The sequence below is a fragment of the Pelobates fuscus genome, chromosome 6 (genome assembly GCF_036172605.1).
Source record: "Pelobates fuscus isolate aPelFus1 chromosome 6, aPelFus1.pri, whole genome shotgun sequence".
Taxonomy (NCBI): Eukaryota; Metazoa; Chordata; class Amphibia; order Anura; family Pelobatidae; genus Pelobates; species Pelobates fuscus.
The window spans coordinates 44,857,579-44,875,547 of NC_086322.1; the positions used below are offsets into that span (position 1 = coordinate 44,857,579).

Consider the following 17,969-nt stretch of genomic DNA (forward strand, 5'->3'; position numbering starts at 1 on the left):
ACGGAATAAGGATGGCATGTTAAACAGAAATAATCATCTGTTTTGGTTGCTATCATAAACCTGCAGTGTTTGTAGCCTTTGACATTTCCAATCAGTATACACTTTTCGTATTCTTCTTATGCTAATATTTTAATTTTTTTCCCCCCTCACATTTTTCCAGGTATTTGCAACTAAGCTGACTTATCCCCAGCCCGTCACTCCGTGGAATGTGCATGAATTGCGGCAGTTTGTGATCAATGGGCCCAATGTGCATCCGGGAGCCTCCATGGTGATTAATGAGGACGGCACTCGTACAATTCTAAATCCTACTAACCCCAGCCAAAGGGAGGCCATAGCTAAGCAGCTCCTCACACCTTCCACTGGCACGCAGAAAATGGCAGCTAAAATTGTAAGCATCTGACTTTCCAATGTATAGGCTTAGAAGCTACCAGAGCACATTGCTGCAATAGTTTGATGTAAATATAAAGTCTGCAAAATGTAAAATGATTAAAGGGAAAAAATACTAGGGTTGAAAGGGGTTTTCCATTAGCGTGTGAGTGGTTTTCTGTGTGAGTGTATTGTATAATTGGAGAAGCCTTTGATATTTTTTCTAACATTCTAATAATGAGCTGTTAATGAGTTCACCCCTTTATTATTGGACTGGACGCCAGAAGTACCAGCACAAGCCACACATTGCAACCCAGAATAGGGACCTGGCGCTCCGACCTTTATCTGTCTGTCAGAAAGCATAAATCTAGAGTAGGGGGATACAAGGGAATTGGGGGCACACGAGGAACATGCATTTCTAAGTAGTGGTTCTGCCATAAAGACCAAAATATATACAAAATACAGATTAAGGAGCAGCACGCACAAATTATATAGTTTTAAATCCTACAAAATTCCATCCTAGCAACAAACATAGGGACTCCGTTATACCATATAGGCCCACATTGCAGCAAACCTTCTATAAAATCCCCTGTGTTGATTTTGCTTGTAATGTAAATGGGTATCGTGGCTGTCTTGAACACAAGTGCCTGCTTTCATGCTAATGGCACTAAACAGTGAATTATGGTGAATTGAAAAATAAACCCCGTTTCTGCTAAAATGGCTCATTTGGCCAAAAAAAAACCTCCACCTTTCTTTAGTGCCAACTTTGGCTTTTTTAACCTAAATTTTGCAATTTGATTCTCAGTTTTCTGCAGCTTGCCATTAAAGGAACAAACTCCCCACGGTTTATTTTTGGAAACCAATTTACCATTTAAGCAGCACTGTGGCTCGTCAGGGCAGGTTAGGTAGATTAAGTTTGTTGAGTGGATGATTAAATTATGTTTTGTGAAAAAAAAAACAGGTTATAGAGAGCGCAAGTAAATATCAGTAGTATAGTGGGTTTTCTAAGCAAGTGCTTCAAATTACAATCATCCACAAGAAAAAATTGATATACGAAGCTGCTAGTTACATTAAAAACCTTCCCAAGTTTTAAAACCTCATACACGACACAAATTGAAATAAAAACAGTATCAGCGCTTAGTTGATATACCCCTATTCTTTGCTGAGGGGTCAACAAGATAAATATATTAAATAAAGAGTCCTGATTCCAATCTTAATGGAGTGCTTTCAAATGTCCGCAGGGATTTGATAGTTTTAACAGTAATTGATGTGAAAATACTTTGTCTCTATATGTATCCAACCTATAATAAAAAAGATACTGACATAGCGTAATACAGTTACAATATTTTATTTCCCATACGACAATCCCCCCCCATAAGAAGAACTCTTACAATAAAGAATGGTGAAACTTATTTCTAAGGTTCACGATAAAAGCGTTGAAATGCAGAGTATTAGTTGGTAGATAAAAGATTACCGCTCCGTGGATGTTAGTTCCAGACCGGTCCTGTGCACTCGGATCGATCCTCACTGAGACGCCAACTAACCAGTATTACTGCTGTCTCTCCAAATTAAAAAACCCCCGCCAGAAACACGATCCACGCGCTTCGCTCGTTCAAACGAGCTTTCTCAAGATACAGTGTTCTGGGGGATTGTGGTTACATATATATCTCTATCAATTAAGGAATTAAAAATTAGAAAATCATCTGGTGCATTTCAATCTTCTATTTAACTATGTATTCTCTGATTATTACTGTATTTTCAGTCTCATAGCAGTATGTCATTATTTTGTTTTGATTAGTATAGATATACACAATTAAAACATAAATTATACAGCATAAATCAATCTCTAAACATCGTGGATGGTTAATCCTGACAAACAATTCGAATTCGGGGGGGGGGGGGGGAAGGGAAGGGAAGGGGAGGGGAGATGAGAAAACAGGGGGGGGGGGGGGGGGGGAAGGGAAGGGAAGGGGAGGGGAGATGAGAAAACAGGGGGGGGGGGAAGGGAAGGGAAGGGGAGGGGAGATGAGAAAACAGGGGGGGGGGGGGGGGGGAATCTTCAGCGTTTGGGGAAGCGTCATCCCTGCCCAATGGGTCTGTGTGGCCCTTTGTCCCCGTCAGGGCTAAGTCTGTCGCGTTAGTCTCTGTCTGTGGTGGCTCCATGTATGACGTGCGCTGTCTTTGCGGTCATTCCCTGTCACCTCTACCCATCGTCTCGGGCTGTGTTCCCACTGATGTCTACTCAGTCTGTGAGAAGTGTCTGGAAGTCGTGTTTCGTCGTAGTCAGTATCCAGTGTGTCCAGGTCGTCATATACGACTGTTCTCTCCCCTCTGCGTGTGAGATAAGTTCCTCTAGCGCCCTGAGCTCTTCCATGCGTTTAAACCAGACAGACACAGGTAGTGGGGTTTTTTGTTTCCAGTATAAGGGAATTAGGCTCTTAGCTGTGTTTAATATCCTGATCGTAAGGGATTTTTTATAAGTTGAGCTACGGGTGGAGGTGTGGTGTAGGAGGAAGGCTGCTGGGTCCAGTTGTGGTGGAGTATCAGAAAATTTCGTGATGATCGTGTGGATCGCTGCCCAGTAGGGTTGTATCAAGGGGCATGTCCACCAGATATGGAAGAGAGTGCCTAGAGCTTTCTCACATCTCCAACAGTTGTTGGTGACAGTTGGGTCGTAGGAATGGGTGACCAGTGGCGTGCGGTACCAGCGGGATAGTACCTTATAGGCCGTTTCTTGTATGCCACTGGATGTTGCACAGTGAAGGGAAAGGGTACAGATCTTTTCCCATTGGGTTGGCGAGAGTGTGATTCCCAGGTCAATTTCCCATTTACTCATGAAGCTCGGTGGGGGAAGTCTCTTTGCGTCCATGAGGAGGCCATAGAGTGTGGAAAGCCCCCTGGCCAGAGGGCTTGGGTCGTGGCAGAGCCTTTCAAAGTCTGTGAGTGGCCTGTGTGCGTGAACGTCCCTGGTGATTATTAGTAGGTAGGCTAATAGTTGTTTGTATCTGAACTGCATCATGAACGTTGGTATCTCCACGGGCAACAGGGACTCAAGAGTCCGTATCGTGCCGTTGGTGGTAGCGTGGCAGAGTCTAGGTAGCGAGTTTCCTAGCATTTGTTGAAACGGGCCTGCGTCTAGTCCGGGTGGGAAAGCGTCATTATGTGTCAGGGGGAGGAGTGGGGAAATGGGTGTGGTGAGGGAGGAGGGTGTCCCCACTTTATGCCAAACCATTAAGGTCGCTCTAATTAGTGGGTGTGGGTTAGCCAGCTGTCTGCCCTGGTGGTGGTCTAGCCACGGTAAGCGCCCTATCGGTCTGGTTATCTGGTCTGACTCTATTTCCTTCCACAATTTGTGAACCTCCGATTTGGACCATTCCATCACCATCTGGAGATGGGTTGCTTTGTAGTAGACCTGGAAGTCTGGGAGGGCCAGGCCACCCTTCCGTTTTGGTAGCGTGAGTGTGTCGTGTTTGACCCGTGCCTGCAGGTTGTGCCATGTAAATCTGAGTGCCATGGAGCGCAGCGTTGAGAAATATGCCTCGGGTATGTGGATCGGTAGTGTCTGGAACAGGTAGAGCAGCCTGGGTAGAATGTTCATTTTCAATACTCCAATGCGTCCAAACCAGGAAAGACAGACTTTAGTCCATTCCTCCAGGTCTCTGCGTATTGTGGTCAGGAGGGGTTGAAAGTTAGCGGTGTATATTTGTGCCAGGTCTCTTGGTATGGAGGTGCCTAAGTATCTTATTGTGGTGTCAGACCATTGGAATGGGAGTGTGTGTTTCAGGGCTTCTACTCTACTGGGTGGGATCGAGACATTCAGAACTGAAGATTTGGAAAGGTTAATTTTGAAGTTCGATAGTTGGCCGTAGAGCTGGAACTCTGCCATGATTGCTGGCATTGACGTTTCAGGCTGGGTGACATAAAACAGCAGATCATCTGCAAAGGCAGCCACTACGTGTCTCGTCCGCCCAATTTGCATCCCTCGAATGGCCGGGTTGTCCCGGACAGAGTTAAGAAAGGGCTCCAGTGCCAGTACAAACAGCAGTGGGGACAAAGGGCATCCCTGTCTCGTGCTATTCCGAATGGGGAACGGGTTCGTGAACAACCCGTTCACGCATACCCTTGCTGTGGGCTTAGAGTACAGGGCTCGTATCCAGCTCATCATATGCGGGCCCAGACCTATTGCTTCTAGTACTGCTAGCATGAAGCCCCAATCTATGCGGTCGAAGGCCTTCTCCGCATCTGTGGAGAGCAAGAGGAGGCCTTCCCGACTGCATTGTGCCCTGTGAATGAGATCGAGTGTCCTGATGGTGTTGTCTCTCGCTTCCCTCTGGGGCGTGAACCCTGCTTGGTCCCTATGTATGAGATCAGGGAGGTAGGTTTGTATTCTGCGGGCTAGGATTTTTGTGAAGAGTTTAAGGTCACAATTTAGCAGGGAGATAGGTCTGTAGCTTGCACAGAGTTCCGGGTTTTTACCTTCCTTCGGGATTAGGGAGATGTTGGCCGCTAGAGTCTGTGTGGGTATGCTGGTTCCGTCCCGTAGGGCGTTAAGAGCAGTCAGGAGGTGTGGGGATAATACGTCAGCAAACTTTTTATAGTATCTAGTGGGTAGACTGTCAGGGCCCGGGCATTTGCCCAATTTCGACTCTTTTATGGCCCAGGCCAGCTCGTGTGGTGTGATCGGTTCGTCAAGGGCACTCGTGACTTCCCGGGGAAGTCGTTTATGCATGCGTGTGTGTAGGTATTGTCTGGTCTCTGGTAGGATGTCTCCCGGACGCGGTGGCTCCCTGTCGGGGTGTATGGCATAAAGCCCCGCGTAGTATTCCCGTATAGTCTCTGCCATGTCCCCCGGGAGTTGTTTCAGTCGTCCGTCTTTGTCGCAAATTTTAGGTATGTAGGATTCTGCTCTCTTTTTGGCGATCATATGGGCCAACAAGGCCCCGCATTTGTTGGCGTGTGTATGAAAGAAAGCTTTGGTGCGCAGGTGTGCCCTTTGGTGGTTTACGTTCATGATGGATGCCAATTCCTTGCGTAGTGTCAGTATCTTGGCACCATCGCTCTGGAGCCGTGTTAGTTTGTGTCTGGCCTCCACCACCTGTATATCCGCGATTATGGTCGCCATTCTAGCAGCCTTTTCCTTTTTCATGGCTGCGCTTTTAGCTATGAAGTAGCCTCGTATAACGCATTTGTGGGCCTCCCACACACAGAGGGGTGTCACGTCTGGGGTAACGTTGTCTGTGAAGTATTGAGTAAGTTTGGTTCGGGATTCTGTGGTTACTGTTAGGTCATTAAGTAAGGCTTTGTTCAGTCGTCAGTTGCTGCACGTCGGTTTGTAGAGGGGAGATGTCAGCATCATGGTGAGTGGTGCATGGTCTGACCATGTCGCGGTTCCAATCGTCACTGTCTTAACATCTGTCAGGTGGCAGTGTTGCATGAAAAAGTAGTCCAGTCTGGAGTACGTCTTGTTTGGATTGGAGTAGAAGGTGAAGTCTCTGTCGTCAGGGTGTATCGCCCTCCAGCAGTCTGTCAGGCGTTGGTCTCTAAGGGTTTTGTTGATAGTAGTCAACACATGTCTGGGTATCGTCGAGGTGCCCGCAGATGTGTCTAGGCTTGGTTGTAGGGCCACATTAAGGTCTCCCCCCATGATCAGACAACCTTCCGTGAAGGCCATGATGGCTTTCAGCGATCTAGTCATGAAACGGTGTTGAGCAGTGTTAGGAGCATACAGGTTGGCTAGCGTGTATGTACGGTCGGCTATCGTTCCCTTAACGCATATAAACCTGCCCCAGTCATCTTTCAGGGTTGCTGTAGGTGTAAAATGTAGGGATTTATGAAGGAGGATGGCTGTACCTTTGGATTTCCCTATGGGGTTGTTGCTGAGGTAGCATTGGGCAAACCTTTTGTCAGTCATTCTAGGTGTCAGACCTTCCTTAAAATGGGTCTCCTGTATAAATACTATGTGGGCTCTTTGGCTGTGGAAGTGGCGGAGCGCCTGTGATCGTTTTTCAGGTTGGTTGAGGCCCTTGGCATTAATAGAGATAATGTTGATGTCTGCCCTAGCTAGCGGTTTCGGGGTCTGCATGGCGTGACTCCGGTTGACCTCTCTGTCAGGGGTAATAGGGACAAATAAGTGGTGGGCCTACGGGCTGTGCTACTACCCAAGTGTTGGGTGGGTTCAGGGGAGGTGCGTTTCAGGGGTGTAGGGAGAGAGTATTACCTGGAAGGGAGGTCCCTGGTGAGGCCCCTTCCCGAGTCCCCTCGCGGACACCACAGCCGGACTTTTAGTGCCTAGGAGTAGGTGCAGAGACAAAATAAAATAAACACAAGTCAAACAATAAACAACAATATATAAAGTAATGGCTCGGGTGTAGGCAGAGGTGGAGTCGTCCCGTCCGTACTAGCGGTTCGGTCGAGTCCCCTTGCCTTTCTTCCTGACACCCCGGCCAGGTGGGAACGTGGCCTACTGGCTACAAAATGTCTCTCTGGAGTACACGGTCCCTCTCCGGGGTCCCGGTTCAGAGAGGGGAGAAACAAAAAAGAAAGAGAAAGACGGGGGGGGATGTTTCCCCGCGGGGTCACCTATAGCGGTGACAAAAACTCCCACGTGGAAGGCCCCTCTAGCGTCCCCCTACCCGCCCCGCCCAAAGAGTGCTCTAGCCCCTAGGTTATCCGTGGTCTTGTGAGTGGGGTATCTTGAAATTTGTGTGTGACGTGCGAACCAGGCGTCAAGCCTTATGAGTCGTGTGTGTGTGTGTGAGCTTCATGGCGTGTCTAGTTAGGTGGTGTGTCGTGATGTGGCCCTGAGCTCTAGCGGCAAGCGTGTGTGTGGTGGCTGTGTCCCTCTCTTGCCTACCCTTCCTCATCCTAAATACCCATCCACTTCTAGGAAGGGAGAGGTTGGGCCCTCCGACAAAGGCTCAATGTCTCCGTTACCAGTGTTCTCAAGATGTGTCGGTGGCATCGAGTCCCCACGTCTCTGTGGCCCGTGTTTGGTGGTGTGGCAGAGTCAGTCCCCTTACGGCAGCTCGGCTGGTTAAGAGTATGTTCCCTGTCGGAGTGGTGGTCGGAGCATAGCGTAGGCCGCTGGGTCGTCAAATCCCCCGTTCAAGCCCCCCGCCCAAAAGTGAAACAAAAGAGGGGGTCTGGCAGTTCGGTGTGGTTAGAGAGGTACCTTATGTCAAGCTCCCCAGCAGGTTATAGTCTATAGGCAGATACCCCGATCGGTGGGTCTCTCAGTCTCTCAGGAGCCGCGGAACTCAACGGGGGTTGCCGGCTGGTCGTGCCGTCTCCATTCTGGATCTGGTTCTTCTTAGTGGCAGCGGGTCGTCTCGTGCCGGCCTGGGTGGGCTAGTGTAGAAGTCTAGCGGGTCAGGCCAAGTCATGTTTAAGGGTGATAGCTGGAGCTCGACAGTGAGATCCCGTAGATCCTGTTGATTGCGTACCGGCATGGGACCGCTAGGAGTGTGAGCAGTTAGGCCGGTCGGGAAAGTCCATCGATATCTCACCTTCTGTGCTGTCAGGGCTCGAGTGAGGGGTTTCAGAGCCCTGCGGTGGCCCAATGTAGCCGGGCAAAGATCAGGAAATATTTGGATAGGGTGATCCTCATGAGTGATGGGTCCCGCATTGCGAGCCGCCTGTAGTATGTCTTCTTTGAGGGAGAAAATAGTTAAGCAGCATATTATGTCCCTCGGCGGCGCTCCTTCAGGGCCTCTGGGTCTTAGTGCCCTGTGTGCTCGGACAAAATCGATCGGTGTGTCCGCAGGACGGCCCAGGAGGTCGTTAAATAAGATGGTAAGTGTGTCAGTGAGCCGGGTTGAGGGTTCTTCGCCTTCAGGTAGGCCTCGGATCCGCAGGTTGTTTCTGCGGCCCCTGTTGTCGAGATCTTCGACATGGCGAGCCATGGCTTGCAAGTGGGCAGTGTGGCCATGAAGCGTGGACTCTGTGGTTGTGTGGGCCACGGTGAGGTTGTCTTGTTCCTCTTCCAGCCGTGCCATGCGGTCTGCCATACCTTGCATGTCTGCTCTCATCAGTTGGAGGTCGGCCCGGATCGAGGCATGGAGGGCTGATGTGGCTTGGGTCAAGTCGGCTCTGGTGGGCAATGCTCTCAGCAGGGCACTCCAGTCTGCCGGTGGGTGATCTGTGGCCTCTCCGCTCGCTTCGCCGACCTGGGAGTTCGGGCTCATGGATGAGGCCTCCGAGTACAGGAAGGCCTCAGCGGAGGCCTGGGATGATGGGTCCGGCTGTGTGGTCATATATTGCCTGACCGACGCCTGGATTGCAGGTGGGCGGGTGCCCGATGGTTTGGGGGTACCCCCAGTCTTAGTGTGTTTCCCCATATTTGCGTTTGGGGCAGCTTTCTAGTGATTTGCAGGGCGAGCACGGAGGAGCTCAGAGATTAGGCAGCCATTCCGCTCCGCTGCTAGGCCACGCCCCGAGCTGCTTGGGGTTTAACATTCCTGTTCCTCTAATTTTTCATCAGTTCAAACATAATTAAAAACATCAGTCATAAATTAGTATATCCTAGATGAATTTTAAAATATAGTGAGTGGTTAAATATGACAGGCTCTTTACATCAGCCCGGTCTCATATATATCTAGCAGAGCAATTAAGCTCCGATCTTTAGTGCAGTGAAAAATAAACAATCTATTTTATCAACAGTTTCCATTTCACATTGCCTCTTATTTCCAAATACTGTTCACAGCCATAAGAGATAACCGTTGAGATAATACAATATTTTTATCTTTAGATACTTCTGATAATAGATGTGTGCAGACATCCCTTAAAGGGAAACTCCAGTGCCAGGAAAACAATCCGTTTTCCTGGCAAGTACAGCTCAATAAATAAATGATCTGTTTGGAGTTGCAAGTTATACATTCCTTTATTTTATATTTTTTCTTAGTAATTGTAGATGAATATTCTAGAATGGCCCCAAAAGGTGGACCTACTAGTTTACATATAAAAAAAAGGGTAAAAGCTAGCTGGACCTGGCACCCAGACCACTTCATTAAGCTGAAGTGGTCTGGGTGCCTAGAGTGGTCCTTTAAGTTTTACAACTCATGCTTTAATTATGTATATTTACATGATTGTTTCATCACTTACTATATTTAGAAACCGGTCTAGGACACACTGGTGTCTTTATTATGTTTCAATTGATGGAAAAAAAGAGAAACACAAAATGTTTAATTTTTAATGCATAAAACATTGGAACCTAATTGTTCCACTAATCACATAAGATTATGTTGATTCGAATTGTTTGTCAGGATTAACCATCCACGATGTTTAGAGATTGATTTATGCTGTATAATTTATGTTTTAATTGTGTATATCTATACTAATCAAAACAAAATAATGACATACTGCTATGAGACTGAAAATACAGTAATAATCAGAGAATACATAGTTAAATAGAAGATTTAAATGCACCAGATGATTTTCTAATTTTTAATTCCTTAATTGATAGAGATATATATGTAACCACAATCCCCCAGAACACTGTATCTTGAGAAAGCTCGTTTGAACGAGCGAAACACGTGGATCGTGTTTCTGGCGGGGTTTTTTAATTTGGAGAGACTGCAGTAATACTGGTTAGTTGGCGTCTCAGTGAGGATCGATCCGAGTGCACAGGACCGGTCTGGAACTAACATCCACGGAGCGGTAATCTTTTATCTACCAACTAATACTCTGCATTTCAACGCTTTTATCCTGAATCTTAGAAATAAGTTTCACCATTCTTTATTGTAAGAGTTCTTCTTATGGGGGGGGATTGTCGTATGGGAAATAAAATATTGTAACTGTATTACGCTATGTCAGTATCTTTTTTATTAAAGGTTGGATACATATAGAGACAAAGTATTTTCACATCAATTACTGTTACAACTATCAAATCCCTGCGGACATTTGAAAGCACTCCATTAAGATTGGAATCAGGACTCTTTATTTAATATATTTATCTTGTTGACCCCTAAGCAAAGAATAGGGGTATATCAACTAAGCGCCGATACTGTTTTTATTTCAAATTGTTTTTTTTTTCGTATTATTTTTTGCTTTGCTAAGTACTGTAAAATTAAATCAAACGTCTATTATATGTCCTGTTTCCAATCCATAAATCTAGCAAATGAAAATAACTCTTGAAATATTGGCTCTTGGAAAATCATACCCAGCACTGGCAGGAGATTTAGCTCTTAATTGGAAACAGGATAGCTTAGACAACAATATCGTTAATGCTCACTCTGCATTTTAGAACTTCTATTAGGTATTGTCTTCTTGCCTGACTTTCATCTTCCTCCTAATGGCCACAGGTATGTCGTCATGTTAGAAATGGGGATGTGCTGCTGTTGAATCGGCAACCTACCTTGCACAGACCATCTATCCAAGCTCACAAAGCCCGAATCCTGCCTGGGGAGAAGGTGTTAAGGCTGCACTACGCCAACTGTAAGGCATACAATGCTGACTTTGATGGTGATGAAATGAACGCTCACTTTCCTCAGGGTGAACTGGGGCGTGCCGAAGCGTACACAATCGCCTGTACCGATGAACAGTACTTGGTGCCGAAGGTATTTGCCCACAGTTTATCTGCAGTATTTTTACACAATTTTTTTAAAAAAAAAAAAAGGTTAAGCCCATCTGTGTTGTGTGTTTTGTTATGTTGTTTTTTTTTTTTGTTTTTTTTTTTTTAAATTCTTTATTTTTGTTGTGGAAGAATCTCCACTGGTTTTAATAGTAATATACAGTCATCCAATGCATAAAAATAAGGATTAAACACAGTATTAAGTAGTAATATACATGAGACAATCTTGGTGAGTCGCGTTAACATCTCAAGTGGGTGAAAGAAGTAAGAAGTGTATAGATAAAACAGAAGGCAAAGCACACACTAGTAAGTATCTCACGTCAGCTGTTCCTGTGGGTGTAAAATGTATAATATGACGTGGCTATCACATTGATGTGGCGTACCAGTCGCCCGTGGGGGTTAAAAGTTCCCAATGTGATATAACCCGCTAACATCACTTGAGGGGGTAATTAGATTGGTGTAGCGTGCTAGTTGTTCTGGCGAGCTTAGGGTGTACTTTATGGTTTTAACTCTCCGACAGGCCATGATGGCTTGCGACCGTCAGGTTAGTACGATATGTCAGCAGCCTAAGCGGGCTCATAACGGGCAATATGGGGTACCTCTGTAGCGAGTCCTGTAGGGTCTGAAGCATAATGACTGCCCTTATAAGTTTAAAAGATAACTATAGTGGCACTTCATGCTAGTGACTCTCGTGATGCTAGAAGTAACACACATTGGTAGGGCATTAGCGGCTCGTGTGAATGTAATATGTACTTATTGCTAAAACATGTAAGTAACTTTTATAATGTTTAAATAAACATAGTGGTAGAACAGATTTGCAGCTCATGTGGTGTTAAAATAAACATGTTAATAGCACTTGTATGTAGCTCCAATGAATTTTGTATAAGGCATTGCAGTAGAATATGTAAGTAACTATTATGGGGTTAAGTCACATGTTAATAGCACTTGTTAGTTACTCATGTGGGGTTATAATAAACATTTTAGTCATGTACGGTAACCTCTCTTGTTGGAGCCAATATTAACACAATATTAGGACATATAAAAAAAAAAAAAGAGCTAGCAAACAGTGCATGCTAGTAGTACACACAACGTAAAAGTGTAATAATTAGTGCAGCCGCAGGAGTATCAACCGAGGGATCAAAATAGTGAGATCCCCCCCCTCCCCCCCCCCCAAAAAAAAAAGGAAAGAGGAGAACAAACAAATATTAAAGTTAGTCTCGTGTTACGCAGTAGGGCTTAAGCCTCAGTTGAGTCTCTGCTATGGCCTGTCAGGCAACTTAGCAGCGGCCTCCCCTGACCTATGGAGGGCGCTGATGTATTGGTCGCCATTTCGCCATCGTTGTGCCAGGGTTTTCTTCCCTCTCGGTGGTGTGATTGTCGGTTGGTAAAGACCGGTGCTCCATGGGTGCAGCAGGCGATACCTGTGGTAATTGGAGCTTCTTCAGGAAGGCCGCCGGATCTTCCGCCGCGGACAGCGTTAACACTGCCTCTCCGTGTGGTACCACCAGGGTACCCGACGCGCCCCACCTGTACCTGACTCCGTGGTCTCTGAGGAGTTTGGTGACCGGCATGAATCTGCGTCTCTCCAGCAGGACAGCGAAAGGTAGGTCGTCGAAGATTCTCACTTGGCAATTTTCCACAGCTATGAGGGGTGTGCTTCGTGAGCTGGTCAGCATCCCTGTCTTCACTGCCGGGCTCCGGGTGACCGCGATGATGTCCCTGGGGGCGTCCACAGGGGCTGTTGCGGCCTTCCGTATGCGAAACGCAGAGGTCCCTCTCCTCTCACCTCCATCACAGCGGCCATTTTATTGGAAAACTCTAGTACTGACTCCGGTCCCACCGTCTCAGGCACCCCTCTTATACATATGGTTTTCTTTCGGTGCCTGGCCTCCATGGTAGTGATGGCCCGGGTGAGTCGCTGGAGCTGCTGGGAGAGATCCGCTATGTTAGCTCGGGTCTCTGTGAGGTTGTTGTTCCTTTCCTCCTCTCTTGTCTCGACTGCTCCCAATCTGGCCATGATGCCGCCCATCTCTCCACGCACCCCGTCCAGGTCCTTCTTCCAGACCCCACGGAGCTCGAGCAGGAGCCTTTTAATGTCCCCCTTGGTGGAGGGCGACATGTCTGAGTCGGAGTCCTCTCTCTGATAGACTCTGCTGAGTGCCTGTGTTGTCGTCGAACCCTCTTCATCAGGGGATGTCTCTGACTCACTGGATCCTCGAGGTCTGGCAGGCGCCATCTTAGGCTGCGTTGTCCGCTGCGGCCTATCGAATGACCTCCAGATGTCTGGAAGTTTAGATGCCTCCCATGTCAGTAATTAGCAGTGCCTGCGCCCCATGTCTCTCTTGGGGGGTTCAGTGTCACTACTGTCTTAGTTATAGGGTTGAGCTGTAGGTTTTTTGTGGCTTTTTGGGTTTTTTTTTCAGTGTGTTTATCAGGAGCTCCCTGCAAACACGTCTGCTCAGTTGCACGACTGGCCACGCCCCCCCTGTTATGTTGGGTTTTGGCTTTGGTCTAGGTACCAAGAGCCTAGCGTTGTTGGGTCTAGTAAAAGTTTTTATCCTATGAAATAAACACAACAGGGTTTATTCCATAAACTGTTATTAATGACAGGTTGATAACCAACTTAAAACATTTTAAACAAACATAACATAAGTTGATGTCAAGAATATTGTAGCTCAGCTATTTATGGTTAAATTATGCAGATTGTCTCTCCGTTAGCCACAGGTGAGGACAAATAATAAAATAATCCTGCATCTTCAAAAATGTATGAGACCGCACTCCATTTTTATGTACACTCCTTAGTGGAACATTAATATCTCCAAAAAATGTTACTTTAAATAATAAGTAAATATTTTATGCGGAATAATTACATTTTATTAAAAATAAAATCTGTAAATCTAGAGGGATATGAGAATGTATTCTGTCTGTTAATCTGGTAATGTAATCTGTATAAATAAGGTATTTAATATTAGCACCCCACTTGCTTCTCCCCTATCATTAGTCCTATAGCTTTTACAGTTAGTATAATGCTCTCTGTGTGGTTCAAAATGGCCTCCACTTTTCCTTGCTCATCGCTAAGCTCCTGTTTACATGGTGAAATGGTGGCCTCCCATCTGTTCAAGTAATTCACAATACACAGGTTCTTATCACCGACCTAAAATTTGCTTACAACGGTGTCTCTAGGAACATTCAGGAACTAGGTTATTTATTATTTATGCTATTTGCTGCTTTCCAATTATATTCTTTAGCCCATTTACTTCCACAGTTAGTATAATGCTCTTTATGAGGTTCAAAATGGCCTCCACTTTTCCTTGCTCATCGCTAAGCTACTGTTTACATGGTGACATGGCACCTATCTATTGGTTGAAGTTAGCATTTCTGCATAAGGAATAAGGGTAAATTTTTTTTTTCTTTTAACATACTTATTCTAATGCATTTCTTCCCTATATTTTTATTTTGTATTCCCTTCTGTGGTAGGATGGGACGCCCTTAGCAGGATTGATTCAAGATCACATGGTGTCTGGTACCAGCATGACCATCCGCGGCTGTTTCTTCACCAGAGAGCAATACATGGAGCTGGTATACCGAGGACTGACTGATAAGAAAGGACGTGTGATTACTCTGCCACCAGCAATCCTAAAACCGTATCCTCTTTGGACAGGAAAGCAGGTATCTAAAGAATATTACGTACAGCGCACCAACATGGTCTGCGGCACTGTATAAGGAGTATAACAGACATTTAAAACAAATGTTGTACTGTCTTAAACTCCTGTCTGCCGTTAATTTACCCTTTGTATTGCACTTTGGAACGCATTGGGGTTGTAAAAATAAAAGTAATATAAATGTCTCGTGAGGTGTTCCTACTTGCATAATGCTCAATCTATAGCACTAAACTGGTGGCATGTTACAGATAGATTTCTTCTGTTTATTGTGATATCTAAATTTCTCATAAATGTGGAGATAAAGTGTAATTCAGTGTTAATTTAACGTCATTTTCTCATGAATCCATTCATTGATCATTCTTAATCTACAACCGTAAACGTCAGATTCCTCATTGACCCAACTCTTATCTTTTTATATTATCTTTTCTACATTGTAAAATCACAGGCCAGCTTACAAAGCATTTTGCATAGAAGTGTAACAAAAGGCCAAACTACAACTCCTAGGCTGGTTTCTCTGATTTCTCTTATGTCAGACTGAAAAAAAAGATATCCCACTGGTTAGTTTGGCATACAAAGCAGTCGTTTTCAAATCACACCGGGAAATGCGGACTGTGTTCTCAGAGTCCGTAGTAAGAATATGCAAAGGGAGCCAAATAAGTGCTTAATATCTTGAAGGGAAAAAAGGGGGTTCAACTGAAAAACAGAAGTTTCAATAAAAACCTGAGGATAGGAAAATGACTGGCAGCAACTCCATAAACAGTGCTTTACTGGCACAGAGATGGCTTCTTAGAAGTGTCATTCAGCTAAACTACAACAACCGCCCTGACGTCACATACAGCAGTGTAAACCGTGTCATTGTGTAGTGTTCCCTCCAGCAAACTGAATTAAAGATGATGCCTAGAGAACCTATTGCGTTTTTAAATCTCTGCGATTTGAAGTAAATAAAATGTTACCAAAATACCTTCCCGGCCATTTTGTCATCTCCCTGGCGGGAAGGAAATAGCCGCCATGTTATTGCTTTGCTGAGATCGGGAGCCGGAAAGGGTCAGCGACCGGGGGGCCATAGGACATTTAACATGCCAATGATTGCTACACGTTACTGTGGTTTATATGTATATATTATGTTTGCATATTTAAGAACTGCCGGCCATTTCATACACTAGCTGGACTCACAGATAATGTATTATATAGCTATGTATGCGGCAGTCACTGTAGCTACAATATTGACCAGGGCGGGAACGCAGTGTTTAAAAGAACGGGTACCTGGGAGACCAAATGATAGCTTGCGCCTCCATATTAAGGCCGCTAGACTGTAACTATATTGTTTTATTGTGTATGATAGAGGGGGGAGGGTACTTAGCCGATGGAGCACAGGACTCCTCAGCAACTTCCGCAGGGATATGGGGGATGATATACCGGGGACGGCCAGTACACTTCACCCTACCACAAACCAGGGGGAAGTTTGAATTAGACATGTAAATATCTTACACAGTACATTAAGGCACATTGGCACACTGTTTACACATTATGTAAATTTGCCCTTCCGAAAGCTGAAGGGACGTTGCATGCACCTCCCCCTCACCTCATAGCAAGGCTCCCTTATAATGCACGATCCGGGGTAAGGGGAACCCCAGTAACCGCACACGGTGGCAAGCTCCCGACCTGTAAATAACTGGAGGGACCACCCCGCACCTAGTTTTGGCAAGGCACGACACAGGGACGCAGTAATTCCCCCCCAAGTGGGCAGGGGAGTAGAGCCCACGGCGGGAGGGGGGGGGGGCGAGGGTGAGGACTCCGGGGAGGCAGAGGTGGGAGAAGAACGGCAATCACCCCCAGCAGGTTCTTAGGCCAGAGGGCCCTTACACAAGGGACAGGCGCACTGCACAGTCCAGACGTTGAATTGTTAGAATACCAAGTTGGTATAAACTTTACCGTTGAGATTCCCGTTGACCTCCTCAAGGAGGTATGCGTTCTCTACCTGTTAGCCCGAGGTTGGTGTTTATATTTTATATATGCAGTCAGACCCTAGGTCGGTATTGCTAGGCAACTATCTCATATAGCACATTAGCGCGTTCAAGGGGTGGGCTCACGAACCTGTTTCTCTTCCAAACGCTGGACGTGGACGAGAGGCGGGATCTTGACCCCCGCGACAGTCTGGCAGCAGGTAAGACCAGACACTGTAGGTGGAGCACGGGAGGAGCTCCAGAGTTTTTCTTTGTAATAAAGAACTTTGTTTTTTCTTTCTCTCTTTCTTTCTTTCACTTCCCCCCTTTTCTCTATCTTCCCTTCTTATTCCTTAGCTCATCCCGAGGGGGCGGCGGGGGGCCACACTGGAAAGGAGCGCAGCGGGTGCGGAGGAGGGCGCAGGCAGAAGCTGGCAGGGCGGATAGAATTAATGGCTGTTAAACTTACGTCGCTGAATGTAAAGGGGCTGAACTCCCCAAATAAACGGCGCCTACTATTTAGGGAACTCAAACGGATGGGTACTGATATAGCTTTTCTACAAGAGACGCACCTACCGAGACAGGCTAAATTTAAACTGAAAGACCATACCTATAGCTCATCGACTGAGGCCAGGTCGCTGCGCAAGCGTAATGGAGTGGCGCTCCTAGTGCGGAACAGCTGCCCCTATAGAATCCAGACTACTGACTCTGACCCTGAGGGGAGATATGTCATAGTGTCGGGCACCTTACTGTCCCACCATATCCATATGATTAATGCATACGCACCAAACCATCCTGACCCAGCCTTCTGGGAGACATTACAGACCAAAATTCGTACCCTACCCCACGGGATGGTTGTCGTGGGGGGAGACCTGAACGCTACGCCTTGCCCGGCAGTAGACAGGAGGGCGGGTGGGGGCGGGCAGCGATCCCAGGGGAGGGGGAGCCAGGATAAACATCTACAACGGTTTATAGCAGAGACGGGGTTGGTGGACGCCTGGAGGGCACATCATCCGGGCACAAGGGACTACACTTTCTTCTCGGCCCCCCACGGATCTTACTCTAGAATAGACATGTTCCTAGTTAATGATAGATGCCTTCCGCGGATCACTAGCACAGACATTGGGTCCATTACCTGGTCCGATCATGCCGACGTGTCTCTAACACTGGGGAGATTGAGCGAGGCGACCCCGTGGACATGGAGACTTAATGCCTCCCTTCTGAAAGATCAGACTATAGCAGCCCAAATCAGGACGGAAATCAATAGCTTTTTCGAGACCAATATTACCCCGGACGTGACCCTAGCTACAGTGTGGGCGGCTCATAAGACCGTCATTAGAGGTACCCTTATAAAATTGGCAACGGCCAAGAAGAAACTGAAGTTCCAGACACTAGAGAGACTCCTGACCGAATTGAAGGGGGCGGAACAAC

At 46.4% G+C, this 17,969-nt stretch overlaps 1 protein-coding gene across 1 annotated transcript in view; it reads left to right on the forward strand.

The window, feature by feature from the left end:
• POLR1A (RNA polymerase I subunit A) overlaps positions 1–17,969 on the forward strand; it is a 107,309-nt gene that overhangs the window by 33,484 nt on the left and 55,856 nt on the right. Inside the window, exons 12-14 of the mRNA XM_063457643.1 lie at positions 161–388; positions 10,665–10,919; positions 14,411–14,602. Coding sequence (XP_063313713.1) covers positions 161–388; positions 10,665–10,919; positions 14,411–14,602 — 675 coding nt within the window. The remainder of the gene's footprint in view (positions 1–160; positions 389–10,664; positions 10,920–14,410; positions 14,603–17,969) is intronic.